General features: G+C 40.0%; 1 protein-coding gene and 1 long non-coding RNA gene across 5 annotated transcripts in view; one reads left to right on the plus strand and one right to left on the minus strand.

The window, feature by feature from the left end:
- MBNL2 (muscleblind like splicing regulator 2) overlaps nt 1-19,462 on the plus strand; it is a 151,713-nt gene that overhangs the window by 121,772 nt on the left and 10,479 nt on the right. For 2 of the 4 annotated variants that reach the window (XM_079902854.1, XM_079902856.1), the window contains one exon: nt 3,863-3,957. The exons of the other annotated variants lie outside the window; for them this stretch is intronic. In XM_079902854.1, the coding sequence (XP_079758980.1) occupies nt 3,863-3,957 (95 nt within the window). The remainder of the gene's footprint in view (nt 1-3,862; nt 3,958-19,462) is intronic. 4 annotated transcript variants of the gene reach the window in all.
- LOC307176564 overlaps nt 4,833-19,462 on the minus strand; it is a 72,388-nt gene continuing 57,758 nt past the window's right edge. The window contains exon 3 of the long non-coding RNA XR_013824835.1: nt 4,833-6,026. This is a non-coding gene — a long non-coding RNA (uncharacterized lncRNA). The remainder of the gene's footprint in view (nt 6,027-19,462) is intronic.

A 19,462-nucleotide genomic window follows, 5' to 3' on the forward strand; every position in this document is an offset into this window, starting at 1 on the left:
ATACCTCGAGACCTGGAAAATGAAGAATGGGGTAATGATGATTTTAGGCAGGGGCGGAGAGCTGTGAGAAGCCCAAAAGTAGGACAAAAGTGTGATGAGTTCATTTCAAAGAAATGAAAGGCTAATCTGTCTGAAGCTTGGTGCATGGGGGCCAGGGGAGGAGTATAGTGTGAGCTGGGGAGATAGTCAGAGACTAGACCATGGGAACCTTTATCCTAAAAGCAATGAGGAGGCAATGAATCATTTCCAGCAGAGAAGTGAACAGACCTGTATTGGGGAAGGTTTACTCTGCCAGCAGAATGGAGAATGGACTAAAGGGGGGGACGAGAATGGAGGCAGGAAGACCACTTAGGATGTTACTGCATAGCCGATCCCAGATCATAAAATGGTGATCAGGCCATGAGGAGTGGCGGTGAAGATGGACCAATAGACAAACACAAGACGCACTTTAGAAGCAGAACTGCTTTGTCTTATTGGTGAGTTGGACCAGGGAATTTCACGAGGGAAAGTGGTGTCAGGGAGAACTTTCAGTTTGGGCTAGAGCTACGACATCAATGGTGACGTCCATCTAGCATTTCCTGAGGTGGAGAAACAGATGCTGTGGAAAAGGTCAACGCTTGGACATGTTCGATTTGAGATGCTTGTGAGAAATCCAAGTAGGAAGGCCAGATAAACAGTTAGACAGAAAAACCTGGAGCTCAGAGGAGCTATCTGGGCGGGATACATAAATTTGGAAGCCTTGAGCTTGTAGATAGTATTTAAATCTTAAATTGAATTAATACCATGGAGTGAATGACATACCAGAAGAAAAGTATAGAGTAGATGAAAAGGAACCAGACTGAGCCCTGAAAAACTCTAGTATATAGAGATAGAGTATGTGTGTGTCTGTGTTTGCATATGTGTCTGTGTCTGTGTCTGTGTTATCAGAAAATCCAAGGGAAAAGAGTAGTTTATTACGGAGAGAGTAGACAAGTGCTAAATGTTACCATGACTCAGGATGGAAGGGTTCTTACTGATTGCAGAAATACGGAGTTCTTTGATGACATGCAGTTTGAGTGGAGAGGTGAAAATGAAAGCCAAATTGGAGAGGATTGAAGAATAAACGGGGTCAAGGAAGTGCAAATTTATGTGTAGGTAACTTTCCAGAAGTTTGATTGTGAAGAAGTTTAGAAACATAGGGCTGGAGAAAGATAGGGTGTCATGAGGTGTTTGTGTGTGTTTTCAGTTGGATATATTAGCACATGTTTGCTGAAGAATCCAGGAGTGGCCCAGTTAAATAGCCTCTTTTCCTGACTAGTTAATGTTGGCCTGATCAAAACGCAGATCAGGCAAAAAGTCTCCCTCAGGTGTGAACAGTTCAGCAGAGAGAATAAAGACGTACATATCTCAGATTCTTCACCCAGTATCTCAGAAGGCAGTTCTAAAACCCTAAGTGGGTACACCTACCTTCATTAAAGACTACTTCTCTGGTACCCATATGACACCCAATCCTCAGTTACCTAAATCCTTACATTACCTTGATTTTCACTCTAAGGAGCTGAACCAGAAGTAGATAATTCCTTTCAATACAATTCTTTTTTCAGTATTCCACAACATATGTTATATTCATGGTCCGTTTTCTGATTCAAGTACATTAATATGACCACCCACAGGTAAGGCAGCTATTCCCAAGGAAGGGCTGTAAACCCCCCTCCCTCCCTCTCTCCTTCCCACCCTCCCACTTACCCACCTAGACACCAAAAACCCCTAGCCCTGGTCCTATCCCAGCCTCAGTTCAGTGCTGTTTTGCCTCTGCAGTGTTTAGATTTTATTGCTAGCCACCGCTCCTTTGTCATAATGAATCTCATAACAGAAAATAGGTCACACACACATCCGGTCATCCCGTCACGGGAACCTCAGTCTTCCTACGTTGAGGGCTTTCAAGCAGTACTCTAAAATTCACCTGACCTGCAACCCTTTGATTTAGAGGATACGGAATCTTAATTACTGTTTTTATTTTCATATTGTTATTGACACAAAACATTTTACAATCAGACAAGCAAACTTTTAATTCAATAAGGTCAGTGTGATATAGTGAATACAAAACCTGACCTGGATTTAGGAACAGAATTCTATTTCTAGCCTTAGCCTTGACTCCCACAATGCATGACCTTGGAGTAGTTACTATGCCTCAGATTTTTCATCTGTAAAATACCCACTTCCTACCTTGGAGGATGAACTTGAGAATGTCTGTAAGATACTGTGAGGTCTTAGAGGAAGGTGACTGCTGCATTATCACATGTCATTCTTACTAGAATCATGTCAATGGAGATGAATCAAAAGTGTGAAAAGTAATGAATAATATTGGCTTAAAATAAGTCAGATATATTTGTGTCCACACTGAACATGTGAATGACTCTAAAAGACTGTGTTAACTAACCCTACTTATTTCTGGTTGTGCTTCAATCTCACTTTGAATGTTAACTCTAAACCGCTAACCTGTTTCTTTCCCTTTATTCACTTTTTTCCACCTACCATTGCATGACATGCAGGGTCAGTTTTGTGCATGACACCCGCTACCAGTATTGGTAGGTTCCAACCTTTTTTTATTTGTCTTTTATATTATGTACAATACCTTCACTTGATTGAGATTTACCTCAAAGATCGTAGAAATGCTGTAGGAACTGGTAGATCTGAAGGCTTATTTGGCTTTAGAGTTAATGTATAGGTTTCAAAATGTACTTGTATACTGAAGACAGTGACCATCTTAATGTGACTAGAACAACCACTGCAAGACATAAAACCACAAGTACGAGTCTGCTTTTTAATGATCTGTATTTTGTTTCTCTTTATAGTTTATATGGTTTAGCATAAGAAAAAAGAAAAAGCTTACTTTATCAGAGAGGCAGGCTAATTTCATCAATGTTTTAAAGTTTCATGTGGTGTGCCTTTATCTCCTCTTTGCTGTGTGTTAGAGTTATCAGAGTTTCCCAGAAGTATTTATTTAAAAAAAATTATAAATGGATGTATTTTGAAAACAAATGTCTCAACTGCCTTGCTTTATTATCCTTTTTAATTTTGTGTTGATTTATTTGTGATGAGTATTTGTACCTTACCATTCCCTTAGACGTTAACTTTTAATAGTACATACATAAGCTATCCCCACACATTCCAATGCCTTGGTACAAAAGTCTGTCTTAAGGACATATGGATTAGTTCCACTTAGAGTAAAGAAAAATAAACATTGGCAAAATTTGTCTGGCTGTTTCACAGTGACTGTGTTACAATTTTACATCAAGGCCATGATTTCTGCTCTACTGTTTATTGACCCAAATAAACCACAATCCCCAGTAATTCCAGTTCAAGCAGGCAGGCCCAAATCGACCCAAAACATTCAATTTAACTGCAATTAATTCCAAGAAAATTCTAACCCAAATTAGGCCTACATTATCGAGGCTTTGATGTTTTAGAATGATGATTAAAAGTGAATATTGCATAGTCTTACTTCATTTGGACATTACAATTTCGCGTTTTGGGGAGCACTGTTTATTACAGGCACTGTAGACTCTGACTTGGGAACGATCTAGTGCTGGAGGTAAAAGGGTTTATAAATACATCAACCAAAGTAATCTGCTTTGGCCTTTCTGGGAATCACTGATGATATTTTAAAACTTCCTTTAATTGTACTTGTAATAAGCTATTTTCCCTTTTTTTTATTTCTCTCCCATATGCTTCCTTGCTTTGCATTGTGATTGCATGCCATCTGCTGGTTTAACCCATGATGGCTTGCTGCTCTGATATTCACCATATGCCAAAATGCCACTTCTGTTACCGTAACGCTACACCCTCCTGTTCATTGCTCCCATGGTCCCCCTCCTGAAAGTACCCATGATGCACAGCGCTACGTCAGCCACTGTCTCTGCGGCAACAGCTCCTGCAACAAGTGCCCCCTTCGCAGCAGCAGCCACAGCCAATCAGGTTTGCTCCTTTTAAAGCTTTTCTTTCACAAATCCCAAACTCTAAATGAGTGCTGATAGTTAAAAAAAAAAAAAAAAAATTCTCAGGGAGAATTTTTTTTTTTCATGTTTATCCATCAGATTTTATTTTATTTTATTTTTTTGATTAGTTTATGGCCAGCATTTGTGGACAGGTTGCACTTATTTAGAGTTAACATTTACTGCAAATAATGATGTAGCTGTGTTTCGTGTTGCGCTGTTCGTTTCCGTACCTAATATTGTGTGATTAACCTGACAGGCTTACATTCCTTTCAGGGCAGCATTACGCATCCAGGGCTTTGTGAATTGTCACAGAAAAATCAGAAAAGCTCACCTGGGAGTGCTTCAGAGCTGGCTGTATTTGGATTCAGTTCATTCAGAGACCCTATTATCTATTGTGGAGGAAAAGAAAATTCTCCTCTTAGAAAAGTCTCCCCTTTTCCCTTAGTGTCAAATTTGAGGTCTGAATGATTCTTGTTAACATTTCACCTGGATCCTATGTGCTCCCAAACTCGCTTGGTTCCCAAGTGAGAGACAAACGGTCCTGGAAGAAGAGTACGGGGCCACCGAGTTCACAAAGGCTGGATATAACTGATTAGGGGCGTGTAATTCTTTTGGTTTAACGCATGTGCCAGTGAGACCTCGGATGGACTCTTTCTCAGGGAGGGCCAGCTGGCTGTTTCCTGTCGTCACAGGCTGACTGTAACCCTAACCCCAGCCAACCAACTTGCAAACATGTGCTTCTGGTCCCAGGAGAGGCGTAAAAGCATAAACTCTCACATGCCCGGAAAAACACTTGACTGCGCATGCTCTCCCTTCACAGAAGAGCCATTCTGGTTTTGCTGTGAGTGTAGTGGGTTTTTTCTCGTTTTGTTTTGTTTTGATTTTTGTTTTAATAAAATCAACTGTACTGATAAAAGATGACAAGACATATAGGAGGAGGTGGAGGGAAGGTCCCAGCTAACGGGATAAACTGGAAAAAATCATGTCTGGGCATAAATAGCAGATTCCAAACTACATTCTGCAGGCGGGAAGGGCCGAGTCACGCTTCTTTCCCAGTTCTAGTGAATGAGTGATTCCAGAGCGATAGGTTTCATTGCTGAATAGATAGGCGTGAGTGCACTTATATGAAGGAATAAAAGTAAAATCCTGTGAGCTCCTCCTGTGCCCTCTGAGTTTTGATAAAGCAGAAAAGATCGAGGAGGGAGGGAGGAGAGGCCAAGCAGGCCCTCAGAGGCAATACCAACTGCTGACAACGCTTTGGCTCTTCACTCGCCACCTCAACATGCCAGCTTCCCTCTAAGGAAAGCTAGCTCAGCTTCCAAACAGATAGAACAAAGAACAGCAAATCACTTTCTTAGCTGCGAAGATTTTTTTAAATGATGGGATGGCAGAAGGGAGAGACAGTGTGCGTCCTTCCATCATTAGGTTCAAAGCACCTCTTTTCACATGGTCATTCTTAGTAGGGAAACTGGAAAGGTTTCTTTTATGTCTAAGTCCTGTCTTCCTGAACCATGTTTTTGCGATCTGGAGCAGAAGTTTTATATAAAGTCCCTTCATCAGAAAGCAAGTTTCAAGCATAATAGAGTGTTCGTTACAATGGAATGTAACGTTATACTTTACGGCAAGTTAAGCACTTCTAATACAGAGAGCTCTTTCTTGGGAATGGAAAGGAAGTCAAGATAAAGAACTATTTTGGAGTTTTAGGATAAGTCCCTTTATTATGATAAATTCTTGATCATGTATCATAAATATTTTTCCAGCCTAATGATTCTTTGGCTCAATTTGGTAGAAAAAATTGAGATTGCATACGTATGCGTAGGTTTATGTATGTGTGTAGGGGAAGCATGACTATTCAGAAGCTAAAATATATCACTTTTCAGCAGAGTGTGATTGGTAAAGGAACTAACAAGTTAACGTCAGTTAAATCCAAAGAAGTATAATTATAGAAGTACCTGACAGTAGCTTCAAGAATCCTAGATTCTCCATTTTGCAGTTTATCAGATGTAATCGTGGCTGGACTGCACTTCAGTGATGACTCCTAATGAAAGTCTGCTTGCACATGAAGACAACAGAAAAAGAAATAGTAGTAAACATAAATTTTCAGATATGATATTCTTAATGTATTTTCAACAAGTTTCAACGAGCAAAGCAGCTACAAAAGAACTTGGAAATTCTTTTAGTGCCCAAGAGTTCAGAATTCAGAGAGATTTCTGATGGCTGTGAAATGACAAGTTTTCATCTTATTAAGATTTCGCCCTTTAAACTCACACTGAATCATGTCCATGTGAATTACATGTCATTTAAACAAAATGAATCTGTTTCCTCACTTGTAAAAGGAAGATTAGAACTAGATGGCCTCCGAGGTCCCTTTCAGCTCTAAGATTCAACAAACCTATGGTTCCTTAGCTGCTGTGCTAAGCCCAACGCATGAGATTATAAAGGTAAACACAGAGTAGAAAGTGGTGCTAATGATTTCAGAGTTCAGTGCATGATACGCATCCTCCCTTCTTTCCCTTCATTGAGCCATCTGTCTTTAACACAAAATGTGGTAGGGTTTTGACAGCTTTTTAGTTCATTTGATCAATTTAGACTGTCAGTTCAAATAGTTCAAATCTCATAAGTATTTGTAATAAGATACAAGTCATTCAGAGAAGAAAGAACATACACCAAAACATCCCATGACAGCTCCTCCAGCCCAGGTTTCCTTCACATGTTACCCCATGATGAGTCAAGTTGAACTGGCAATAAATCTATAAATTCTACCCTCAGGGCTTAATCAAGGTGACAGCAATGAAAGTTTTAACTGAACTTAGACTTGCAGTTTGAAATTAAATGACGACAAGATCCAAATACTTCTGGGAAATAGAAAATTATTTTTTGGTTATTTAGCTCTGGGAGTAGATATATAAACCAAAATACAATAAACAAATTTACCAACAGCTATCTCCTGTTTCAATTAAGGTCTTTGGGCCTTAATATACAAGTTACACCTAATAATAATATTATTAACAAATTACTTATAGATATAAGATACTATTCTAAATGGTTTCTCTCTTATACATTACATATTTTAATATATCATATTATATATATCATATGAGAAAGAATACATATGTATAGGATATACTCAATCCTTACTACAGTGTTATAAATATTACTGTCACCCCCATTTTATAGACAGTAAAACTGAAACCAAGGTTAACCAACTTAGCCAAAGTTAGACATCTAATAAATGGTCTTGCTGGAATTTAAACCCAGGCAGTTTGATCCCAGAGGCCTTGCTCTTAACCACCATGCTACACTGCCTCTCTCTATAATTATAAATGAACGGAAGTCACTTCTTCCACAGGTAAAACTGTCTTTAAAGTGCAATTCAATAGCAGCAAGCTCTGTTGCTCTAGGGAAAATGAAGGCGTTCTGCTGATGCAGCTCAGACTGAGGTGAGTTCTAAGGTGGGGAGATGAACTGCATCTGAGCAGAGCTTCAGGCTAGTTATGTAATACCCAGGTCACATTTAGAAACCATATACATAGTTGATATATATTAATTATGATACAGAACTATTTATTAATAGTCTATGTTATATTATACCCAGTGAGTAGACCGAAAAGTATGAATAATTTCTGTACAAGTAAGATGAGAACTAAGACGAGAAGTGAAAAGGAATTAGTCATTAGTCCTGGTGAAGCAGATTTATGGGCTTCTTTTGTGTGAATCATGGCCCTGGACTTTACTCCCAGCCTCTGCCACTCATCTCACAAGTAGCATCGTGACAAGGGAAATCAGAAATGAAAACCCAGGTACTATATAAGTCAGTCAATTTCAGTCCGCTAATAGAAGGTCAGGATGTATATATACATCTATAGATGCCTATATTGAAGGCAATATAATCTTAGAGTATACAGTGAAAGAGGAGAGGTCAGCAGCTTAGTATATGGATCTAGTTTTTTTCACATTATAAGAAATTTTATTTAATAAAATGAGAGTGCAGATTGAAATCCCTCTAACTTAAATTATTATGGTACTCTATCCTGTTATTGCTTTATTATTTTTTTACTTCAAAAATACATTCTATTTCAAAAGGGGAGAAAATAATTTCCTAGTAAATATATTTTAAATCTTAGTTTCTTCATTTATATACAGAGATTATTCACCTTATCTGATAACATCCTTGAAGGCCCAATTGAAATACAATTTGTATTCTGAGTCTTTCCCTGAACCCCTGCAGCTAGAATTTCTTTTTTCTATCCTCTGAATTCCACAAGGACTCTATCTGCGTGTTCCTTAAAGCATCGTCATTAGATGGATGGAATGACAGTGCTGATATACAACAAAGGTGGGGAAGTGTAAAGCTTAGCAGAGAAAAACTAACAATCCCGTTGGCCAGAGCACCAGTTTTCGTGAGCGGCTACAACACAGGTTTGATTCCGAGTGTGTAGGACCTTAAATGACAGGGTAAAGGGTTCGCTGGCCTTTATTTGGCCACTGAAGGTTTTCAAGCAGGAAAGTGACGGAACACAACTCTGAGAAGAGCAGGCAGATGGAGACAAGGCAGGAGAGTCTGCGGAGACCGTGGAGAGGCTTCCACAAGAGCCGGAAGTGGGACAGTGGCAGCCGGCGAGTGGCCGACTTTGCCTTGCCTTTGCCTGTTACATAGGGAGAGGCGCGTTTAGCCAAAGAGAAACATAAAAATGGTTTCATACTATGGCAAAACCTGTCCAAATCAATGTCATGTAGCAGAAGAAGAGATGTGGGCTGACATGAAAGGTTAACCACAGGAAGTTGCCTCTGTAGGACCTGAATTTAAGGAGAGCCTTTGGGTGGACTCCCTGGGCAAATGCCTCCAGGGTACTTGCGCCGAATATGCGGCTCCCCACTCTCTACCCGAATGAGACATCAGAGCCACAAAAGTTCAGACACCTCCCAGGCCTTTGCCTGGAAGAAAGGGTCCCTTCAGGTTTGGAGTGAATACGTGTTGTCCACGTGTCCACAGCTAGAGCTATGTGGACGCGGAGGGCAGTTATTCATCTAATTCATTCTGGGTCGTGAGTCCATGCTAGGAAGGCAAATTCTTACATACTGGCTATTAGGAATATTTTAACGGAGCGTCCCACGCAGTGCCTTTAAAGCTGGTGAAATCAGTTATATTTCTGGCAATATGTTAACAACACTAATTACATCTCCAAAAAGTGCTGATTGGTGTTTAATTATGACCTCAAGGTTTTATCACATCTTCTGAATCCTCTTCCAAAGATTAAATCCATTCAACAGAAAGCTGGCCTTAGGAAGAGTTTATTGAAAATTAGTTAATAACATATTATACATTCCTAGCCCTCCGTTTATTGGGATATTTGGTAAGTCAGAAAATCCCCATTTTCCAGACATGCCTGATTAGTATATATATAATAACAATTTCAACGGTATCTTACCAGACAAAATAATTACATGCAACCAGATACCTATATTATGCTTCATCAGGCCTGCTACAAATTACTAAAGGGAGATGAGAAAAGTTTAGAGCATCAGATTTTACTCATTTCTCACACATAAACATGAACACAACTTCAAAGCTATTTGTATGTAGATTCTTGGACTTCTATATACAAAGTTACAGTAAATCACCCCATCCTAACCAAGAAGTCTAGAAAGGTAAGGTCATGTTTTACTTAATCTCTCATCTCAAAGAGTTTTCTAAAACATCTATTATTCAAAGTCATCTGTTAGGACTATATTCAGACAAATGTAGGAGGCATTAAACGTTCCCCACTATTCACCACTTGACCCATTTGGAGCCTGTGTTTTTTCACAAGAAAAATCTGGGTTCTGCAAAGCCCCAGCGTGGGAGGAGGAGACCCCTGTTAGTTCCCTCCCCTGAAATATACAGGAGAGCGACTGGCCTCCCTGCATGGATGATCGAACTGTGAACCACTCCTTTCCCACAGTTTGCTGGGTCCTGAGAACAGTCAACAGAAAGCAGCTGGGCCCCAAGTATGTTGTGCTCTGAAAGGGCCTGGACAGCAACTGTCCAAATCCAGGGCCTGTTAATAGTGCTCGGGCTGAGACACCCATCTCAGCATCATCATACTGCTAACGTTGTTCGGCCTTCTCTAACTCTGTGCTGATCTTCTAACTATAGAGGAAGGTTCCATTTCAGTAATGGATCTGGTTGCCTCAAATGAGGTAGAATCGCCATATCAAATATTTTGTGGAGAGAGGGACTGTGTGTGTGTGTGTGTGTGTGGAGAGAAAGAGGGGTGGAGGGACAGAGGAGGAGAGAGAGGGAGATTAACTGGAGCCTGCTGTATATCTCTTCAAATAAAAAAATCAAAACAATAAAAATGGCGGCGTTTGCGTTCAGTTAACACCATTGGTTAAAGCTGCTTGGCAATTTGAGTCTCAATTCCATGGTGCAACGTGGCTGGGGCACTGGAATCCAGTCTTGCTAGTCTGGTGAAAAAAAAAAAAGATGTTTAAGGTGGAGAGGAGAGGTGGGAGGGCCGCTCCGTATGTCTTAGGTGGAGCTGGATCTGTGAGAACCATAGAGAGGCAGATTATTTTTTCTCTTCAAGAAAGCAGAAAATAAGAAGAAAAAAGCCCTCTTATTTTCCTGCCTCAGGAGCAGCTGCTTTGCAGAGCTACCATGAGGTTTAATTAATATATGTATTTGCAGATTCTCCAAGGAAAGGCTAAGTTATATTAAGTGTTGTAATCTAGTACATTTTCATCTTTCATGAATAATTTACACCTCATGGTGAGAAACTTGAGTGGAATTCTTTTGTATACAGCTCCTAAAGACATAATATCAGCTCCAATTTTGTGCAGTTGAAGAGAAAATGTCAAGGGTCCTTACGTGGAAATTGACTGCCTGGTGGATCGTCCTACTTACTTTACTTCAAATCCCATCCTCTTTTGCATTTTGATGGAATTTGGGGGAATCTTTTTAGATTGAAAAGTTATATTCCCAGCAGTACTTTGGCTTTTGTTGACCATAATAAAATCATGCTCATTTTTCTAATCGTAGGTTTCCTCTTTGAGAGGAATAAACATAGAGCTCATCCTATATGTGTGTTTATTTCCAGCTCTACATTTGTAAGGAAGGAGAGACTAGGCACAGTGCAGGAATTTGGATCCATTGTCAAGGGTTGAAAGATGAATGGGGTCTTGTTTTTAATAAAAATTGCTATGAACGGAGAAAATCTTTGACTTATAGGCATCTATCTCCCCAAGTTTTGCCACTGCTGCCTGCCTTCCCACACTTCTACCTGCATGTTTGGGGAAGTTGCCAGCCTTGCTGTGTGGGTGGATGGAGAGGAGAGATCCTTGCCGTCTCCTGACACAAAGCTGGCCTGTCACTTCACTTACTGGATATGACGCCATGATGAGTCAAAGACAAACTGGCATGAGGTCCGGCCTCTCAGCCTCTTCCAGCATTCTCTCTGGGCCACATCTCAGGAGTCAATGGCTTCCAAGGTCAGACCTGGCTGAGTCTGCTGAACATTCTAGAGGTCACCAGTGTGGGGAGGTGCTAAGGGTACCCAGGAGTTTACTGCCTAGTCAAAGAGATGTGACGCAATCAGACAAGGTCACAAAGTGAAACAGTCAAGGATTCAAACATTAGTGCATGGGAAGTAAGCTCCACGGCAGAGCCTTGGCCCTAAGTGGGAGGGGGAGTAAATTAGGAGTTTGGGACTAACATATACACACTACTGTGTATAGAAGTGCAGAGGCAGGCCTTGAAGGATGTGTAGGAATTAGATAAGGAACTGGTGAGGTTGTTCCTGACCAGAGTGAAATGTAAGGGGTAGAGCTGGGGGTGGGGTAAGGGGCAAGGAGACTGGCATTATAAATGTACCAGCATCATGCTTTACATGTGTTCTCACATTTAACCCTATCAGATGGGCCCTATTCTCGCTCTTTAACATGTGAAGACATCAAGGCTCAGATGTGGCCGTGGCTCTAATCAGTAGAAAGGCCTGCATTTGACCTCAAAACTCTGACCCTGAGGTCAATGCTTCCCCCTTATCCCACCTTCTTCCCCAGTAGCCTTCGCGGCTCAGATAGGAGTTTCCGAATCAGTTTTGGACTTTATCCCACAAAAGATGCAGACAGAGCAGCTATTACTACATCAGATCTAAAGGGGGGGACAGCGTAGCTCACACGCACTAAAGGCCACACCGCGGTGAGTGAGGAGTGAAGGGAAGACACACGTGGGCAGGACTAGAAAATCTCCTTGAGCAGGTGAGGAGAGGTTAGGTTACTGAGGAGGTCAAAAGGCAGGCTGAGGGCAGGGCAGCAAAATGCGAAACGAGAGACTTGCAAACACTCATCTACAGGAAGTGAGTGGGTAGGTGTGAGCTGGGATGGGCTGAGCGCAGGTTAACTGGTAAGGAAGCTACTTTGTTGATGAAGTGATAAAATTGGGATAGAGAGAAAAGGGAAAATGTGGGGAGGGGAGGATGAATACATTCGTCCCTCAGTATCTGTGGGGCATTGGTTCCAGGACCCCGAGTAATACCAAAATCCACGGATGCCCAAGTCCCTTATATAAAATGGCACATTTGCATATAACCTACGCACATCCTCTCTTCTACCTTAAATCATCTCTACGTCACCTAAGACAATGTAAATGCTATGTGAATAGTTGCCAGCGCATGACAGATTCAAGTGGGTTTTTTTGGGAACTTTCTGGAATTTTATTTTTTCAAATATTTTCTATCCATGGTTGGTTGAATCCATGAATTCAGAACCTGAAGCTATGAAGGAGGACAGACTGTAACTAAGAAAATCAAGAAAATTCAGGGAGGCATTTTGATCCTTTAGTCTCCCAGCGGCCCTTGCCAGTTTCTATAGCATCTGTGGATTCACCAGCTCTCAGCTCCCCGCCACATCAACCTTCTACAAGACATTTCTCCCGACGACTTACATGGATACAATGGCTCCTGTTGACACTTCTTCACTTTATTTGTACTATAAAGGAGAAATTTGTTGCCTGGGATTTTCTGACACCGGTTTATGAAAAACTACAGCTAGTCTAGCACTTAGACTCCATCATGCCTCGGCATCACATATAATATGCTGAAACTTTTGGTCTGTCTGTTTTAACTCTCAGTGATCAAATTATAGTATTATCGTCACCCTCCTTGCTCTGGAGTTTCCAAAGATCTCAGAGTTTATGTCGATGAGCTTCCTCTAATCAAATACAGACACTTTTCGGTATTTACCACAATGCATTTCTGGAAGCAGCATCATTGAGCTGAATGCTGTAAAACGTCACCCATTTTCCCATAGTCACTGTTGCCTCAGGCACTGCAGGTCTGACCCAAGACCTGCATTAACTACATCAAAGTTATGAAAGGCGATAAGTCAAAAGAGCAAACTGACTACAACCATGCCATACTTCTATAGTAACAGAAAAGGGAAATGATGATGCAAGTTACATTATAAATTGGAACAAGACCCCAGATCAGTAAGGTGGCTTACCCAAGTCACATAAATAATAAGAGAGCCAGGACTAGAACCCAATTGTCTGTGCCCTGCCTAGGGTAGTGTTTTTTCCCTTTCACCACACTGCCTTCCTGAGAAAGTGCTTTAAATGATCATTAAAGGGACCCCAAAGTACTACAGAGCATACAGACAGCACAAAGATAACACAAGCGTCTCTCCATGAGTAAGCTCTTACCAACTGCCAGACATCATGCTAAGCTTTTATACAAACTATCTCATTAAAACCCAAAATGGCCCAGTAAGGAAATATTCTTCTCCCTAATATACAGATACGGAGACTGCAGCTTTGAGAAGCTGAAAAACTTGTGCAAGGTCATCTATTAAGTGGCAAAACCAGATATACAACCTCCCCCAAGCTCCTAACCTTCCATTTTATAATGAGGAAAAGGACCTACAATGGTTAAGTGACTCAGTCAAGGTTACGTAAGGGATTAGAAACTGATCTCCTAACACCATGCTTAGTCCTCTTTCCCTCCCTCAAACCACAATCCAGCATGAATATGCTAGCTATACATTTTTTTGAAGAGTCAATAGATTTTCTTCCTCCTTAAAATTTAGAAAGGTTTTGGAGGAATCAAAAAGATACCCAAGGATGTTAAACTCAATTCCTTCTTTTTCTCAAAATATTGCTCATAACTCTTCCATTAGTCATTCTTTCAATTCTTGTCATTGTTATCCCGAGATATTTGAAAGGGCCAGAGAACCACTTTAGTTATGAAGATCCAGGAGAAAAGGAATTGCTTGAATCAATTCCTATTGTTCATCTTCTTTTCTTTGGTCTTCTCTGACCCCTGTAACACTAAGGATGGCCTTGAACAAGGAAAGAAGTTAAAATAGGGAGATCTAAGGTGTGTGTGAAGAATGAGAAGAAAACCCTACCATATTCCTTTGCCTTGGAAAACTGTGTTTAAGAATTGCTTTCTTTTTTTTTTTTTTTTTAACATAAACTCATAACCTAAGTCCCCTCATTTTTCCTGCTGGTTATGTGAACCTATCTGAGAAGAGGTGAAGGTTTGAAAATTGAAGTATGGGTGTTTATTAGACAAGACTGGGTGTGCAGAAGCGTCCATAAATAGTGGTTTGCTCTAAGCCCAGTGATCTAAGAATTATTAGTAAATGCTATACCTTGTCAAACTATTCATATTCATGTTTTGTGGCATAGCCTAAGAAATTAAAATAGGTGAACTATTACCACAGGATAACAGTAGCATCTGCTTACTACCACCAAGCACTTGTTAATTACATTATCTAAGGCTCACAACTACTTATGCATTAGGGACAACGTTTGATTCCCATTACAGAGAAGAGAAATACTAAGAATAAAAGATGTTGAATCACTTACCCATGGTAACACAGTTATTAGGTCTAGAAGCTGGGTTTGAACTGGATCTAAATTTAAAGAGTGGGAGATGCTGCCTCCCATGGGATGTAACTTTTTTTTTAACTTGATTTTTTATTTATTATTTAATTTAATTAATTAATTTATCTATTTGGCCACACCCTGTGGCATGCGGAATTTCCCGGACCAGGGATTGAACTCGTGCCCCCTGCAGTGGAAGCATGGAGTCTTAACCACTGGACCACCAGGGATGTAATTTTCTATTGCAGTAGACTTTGATCACTGTATGGTACTGGATGTTGATGCTTTTATAGTAAAAGATTTTAGTTTGGAAAATGATTAATATGAATGACAGTCAAGACTTTCACGAACAATAAAGAAGTTCAGCCTATATTTATTTAGTTGTCAGTGACAGGTCAAGATATACATACACAGAAAGGGAAGTGCATTTGACATCTTAGAAAATCCTAATCTCATCAAAATCAAATTTATTATCAACACATATGGAGTGTCATACAGATCATATAATATTTAAATGCACAAAATTATTATTTGAATGCCTATTTAAGTAGAAGCTGAAACCAAATTTTATTTAGGATTATGAATTTTCAAATAAATAGACCAAGGGAAGGGAAGCAACATTTATCAAAAAACACTACTACATATCAGACACTTTATATACATTATTTAATTTAATATTCAGTAGAACTCTGTGAAGTGTCTCATCTATTTTCCAGAGGAGAGCAAATTTTAAAGAATAATGTGCTTAAGATTCAAGCAGGTTGGAAGTGGCTGGACAGTTTTAGAACTCAGGTTCACTGATCTCCAAATCCTGTTCTCTTGTGTCTCCACCATATTTGAATTAGATTGGAGCTTATGGTCAATGCAGGACTGGGGTGAAGTTCTTTATATGGTTCCCTTAAAAACTGCTAACTACTGAATTTACCTATTGGTTTACAAAGTTTTAACCATTTAAGAAGAAAGTTCCAGTAGAAGCAAACCTTTTTAAAATCCAAGTTCGATATCAGAAATGTCTGAAAATATGGTTAGTTGATGAGACCAACAAGGAAATTCAAATTTCAGTCCAGTAAACAAGAGCTAGAAAGTGGATGAATGAGGGCACCATTTCACCCTTCCAAGGGTGGCAAACTGGCAGGAAACTTCTGTAAAAAAAGAGTCTACCAGGAGGAGTCCTTTCATCCAGGACTCTTATTTTTTTTTCTAAACAATAATTTTAAAAGAGAGATACTGTTTTTCTCCACTGTTTTCACAGAACCTTACCTTCATATAAATCTCAGGTTAAACGAACATCACTACTTGATTCGTTCTACTTGAGAAGGAATGTTTTGGGCAGCCTGGAGGAGGCAACTGTGAAAGGAGTGACTAGAGGTTAATTCAGTTGTAGGTAAAACCATAGAGCTCAATTCCATAGTATCCCAAGGAATCGATGACGATTCAGGTACGCAAACAGAAAAATTCCATTTTGAAGCCCAAAATGGGGAGGATAAAAAGAAGGACGGGAGGGAAAGAAGGAAGGAGGCGTTAAGTATTGGCAAGAAAGGAGAAGAGGGAGTTACTGTTTAATGGGCACAGAGTTTCAGTTTGGAATGATGAAAAGTTCTGGAGATGGATGGTGGCGACAGTTGCACAATAGTGTGAGTGTACTTAATGCCACTGAACCATACACTTAAAAATGGTTAAAATGGTCAGTTTTATGCTCTGCTTACTTTACCACAATATTTTAATTGGGTGAAGGATCTGAATAGACATTTCTCCAAAGAAGAAAGAATTAGGATTGGAAAGAAAGATGCCTAATTATACGTAGGTTTTTGTTTTTTTTAATCCATAGTATAAAATTATTCTTTTCACATTAAAAATTATTTATTGTTGCTGTGTTTTCCTTTAAGAATTCTCTTTTCATGGAACAGGTAACTGAGTGCAAATGCAAATTCTTCCTCAGTGAACCATGCAGGCCAGAAGCTGAGTCTATTCTGAGGCCGTAACAAAAGTCCACTGTTAACCCAGTGCAATGCATCTTCATACTTTTTCTCAACAAATGTTTATAAAGAGCCCACTATGTGTCATGTGAAATTCAAAATTCTGGGAATACAGCAATGAACAAAACAGTTCCTGTTCTTGTGGCTCTTACACTGTCAAGGGGACAGGCAATAAACCAACATGTAAGTAATTACAGTCAAAGTAATTATTATATAATAAGGATCATCTCAAAAAGTAGAGAAGCTGAAAGAATGGGCCTAAGCACTGAGCTGTGAGGGAGGACAGTTAGTAACAGAGAAATAAGAGAGAATGTAGGAGCTTGCTTTCTTCCTTTGGTTTCTATTTTGCCATCTATTATACCAGGATATTTAGGGCACTTTCTGAGGAGTTATTAGGGAGGACAGATGGCAACCTGGTTAACTACCCACCACACTGCAGAGGTGCCAATGTGGTACAAGCAGAGTGAGACACTGAGGCCCAGAAGGGACGCAAAGCTGGTTGGTGGCACAAACAAGCCTCCCGAAATTCCACTCCAGGACTCTCTTTGATTTTTCCTTTGCACCATTATTTTACACACATTGAGTGGTTTTGTTCATCTTTCTCTCGCTCTCTGACACACATACACAAACACCCAGGCAAAGAACGAAAAAGGAAGAAAACAAAACAAAACTACTTTTGCTGGAAATTTTTAAATGGCAGTGTCATCCTATCAATTTGAGAAATGTGGACGATGACTACAATACACAAAGGCACACTTCACGTCCTGCGCATGACATTAACTTACCCTTCTTTTCACTGAATCCCAGCATTTGGTTAATTTTCTGCCTTTGGTGTCTTAAAAACCAGTTCTTAGCAGACTGAATTATACATTCTGCTCCACTGTTTTACTACGGCCAAGATGTGCCCAGGATCCTAAGTCTAACATAATGGTAGAGGATACAAAAGCAGGGCGCTGAGCAGGATTGGGGACTTAATGTTGAATCCAGCAGGATCCTGCTTCTGTGATTTTTCTTGGCCTGATTCTTCAATTTATTACTGGGAGCAAAACCCCATATTGAAAAAAACAGGTTTAAAGGAATGCTTTTGGAATTTCTTTTCAGTCGCTGCATAAACTGGTTTTTAAAGGTAGAAAAAATGTTTTCTTAGATTCTCCCTTCATGTCCAGAGGTCACCTTCCCTGAAGTAGCCTCAGATGTGGGCAGCCTGTCTAATCCCAGACAGCCTTGCTTGCTCCGTATCTCACTGCACATATTCTAAACTTAATATTTTTAGAAAAATATCTTATTACCTTTTCTATAATATTTTACAGTATTTTTAAATAGTGTGGCCCAATTATATATTATTTCTTGATGTAGTAGAGGAGTTTAGCCTTCCTTAATATACATACAGTCCCTAATTTTAAAAATGTTTGTTCAAAATTCCCTTTGCCACTTGGTTTGGAACTCAAGTAATTTTCCTATGGAGACAGTGGTGGATTTGATGGTTAGGTCTCCAGGCTGGCCTATAATAGTTTACTTAACTGGTGACATTGCTCAAGGATAATATTGTGCTCACAGCATGAAAGAGGCTAAATACCATGTTTCTACATCTTTACGATTCAAGAAAGATGCCAAAAGCATATGCTTAACCCAAAGCCCCAGACAGCGTGTGATAGGAAAGTCCTTCACCTTCTCCACCAGCTGAGGGTAGAGGCACCACAGTCTATGGTTCATTGCGTGATTGGAATGTTTGTTGGGGAAGGTGTGTGGAGTAGGAATGGGATGTACGGCATGGAACCAAGAATGCCAGAGGATGAATAGGAAGGTAAAAGCTGGAACCTGGTCCTGGGTGGCCACCAGATGCATTCACACCACCCTCTTTCTCATTTGCCTTGGATGCTATAATTGATTTGCCAATTTCTTTTTTCCTGGCTGTCATGTGGCCCTTCCAATCTAGCATTTTGTTTTACTTCGACCTGCTCTGGCACCTGCAGAGCAAACATGGTCTCATAGCCCCTCTCTTCCTGAATGAGCACACAACACTCCCAAATGCGATTTTCTTTTCAACACTGCTATAGCAACAGGGGGAGGCATGAGGAATACAAAATCTCCTCTCAAATGCCTTTCCTTTCTTCCTCATAAATATCATTTTGGAGAAAAAGTCACCCATGAATGATGTATGGATTTTTAGATGATCTGAGGTGTAGACTCCCATCTCACCATGAAAGCAACAGAAGTAAACCTCAGCATCCCCTCAGGGGTGGAGCTGGGAATCATGATCAAAGCATCGCTGCAATCCTCACAAGAGGCTGGATTTTTCCAGGTGACTTGGACTCATGCAAGGAGTGGAATCTTGCTCAAATCAAGACGCTCCATGTATGTATTTTATCCAGATGATATAAATCGCCAGTGTGGACCCTCGTCAGTAATCTTCAGTGAGGCCAGTGTTACTGCCTTTCATACAAAAACTCAGTTAGTAGTATTTTAAATGATAATTCTTAGAAAGTATATCTGAAAAGTCTTTTTGTTCAAATATCGTAGAGTGGAAAATATTAGACAGTCGTGAGTCATCAGCAAAGTGATATGTCATTGAAAACAGAAGAATTAGAGTTTTAAGTGTAAACTTTATATTAACGACAGAAGGCAAAACAATAATCTGCACTGAA

This window comes from Stenella coeruleoalba (assembly GCF_951394435.1).
Source record: "Stenella coeruleoalba genome assembly, chromosome: 18".
Taxonomy (NCBI): Eukaryota; Metazoa; Chordata; class Mammalia; order Artiodactyla; family Delphinidae; genus Stenella; species Stenella coeruleoalba.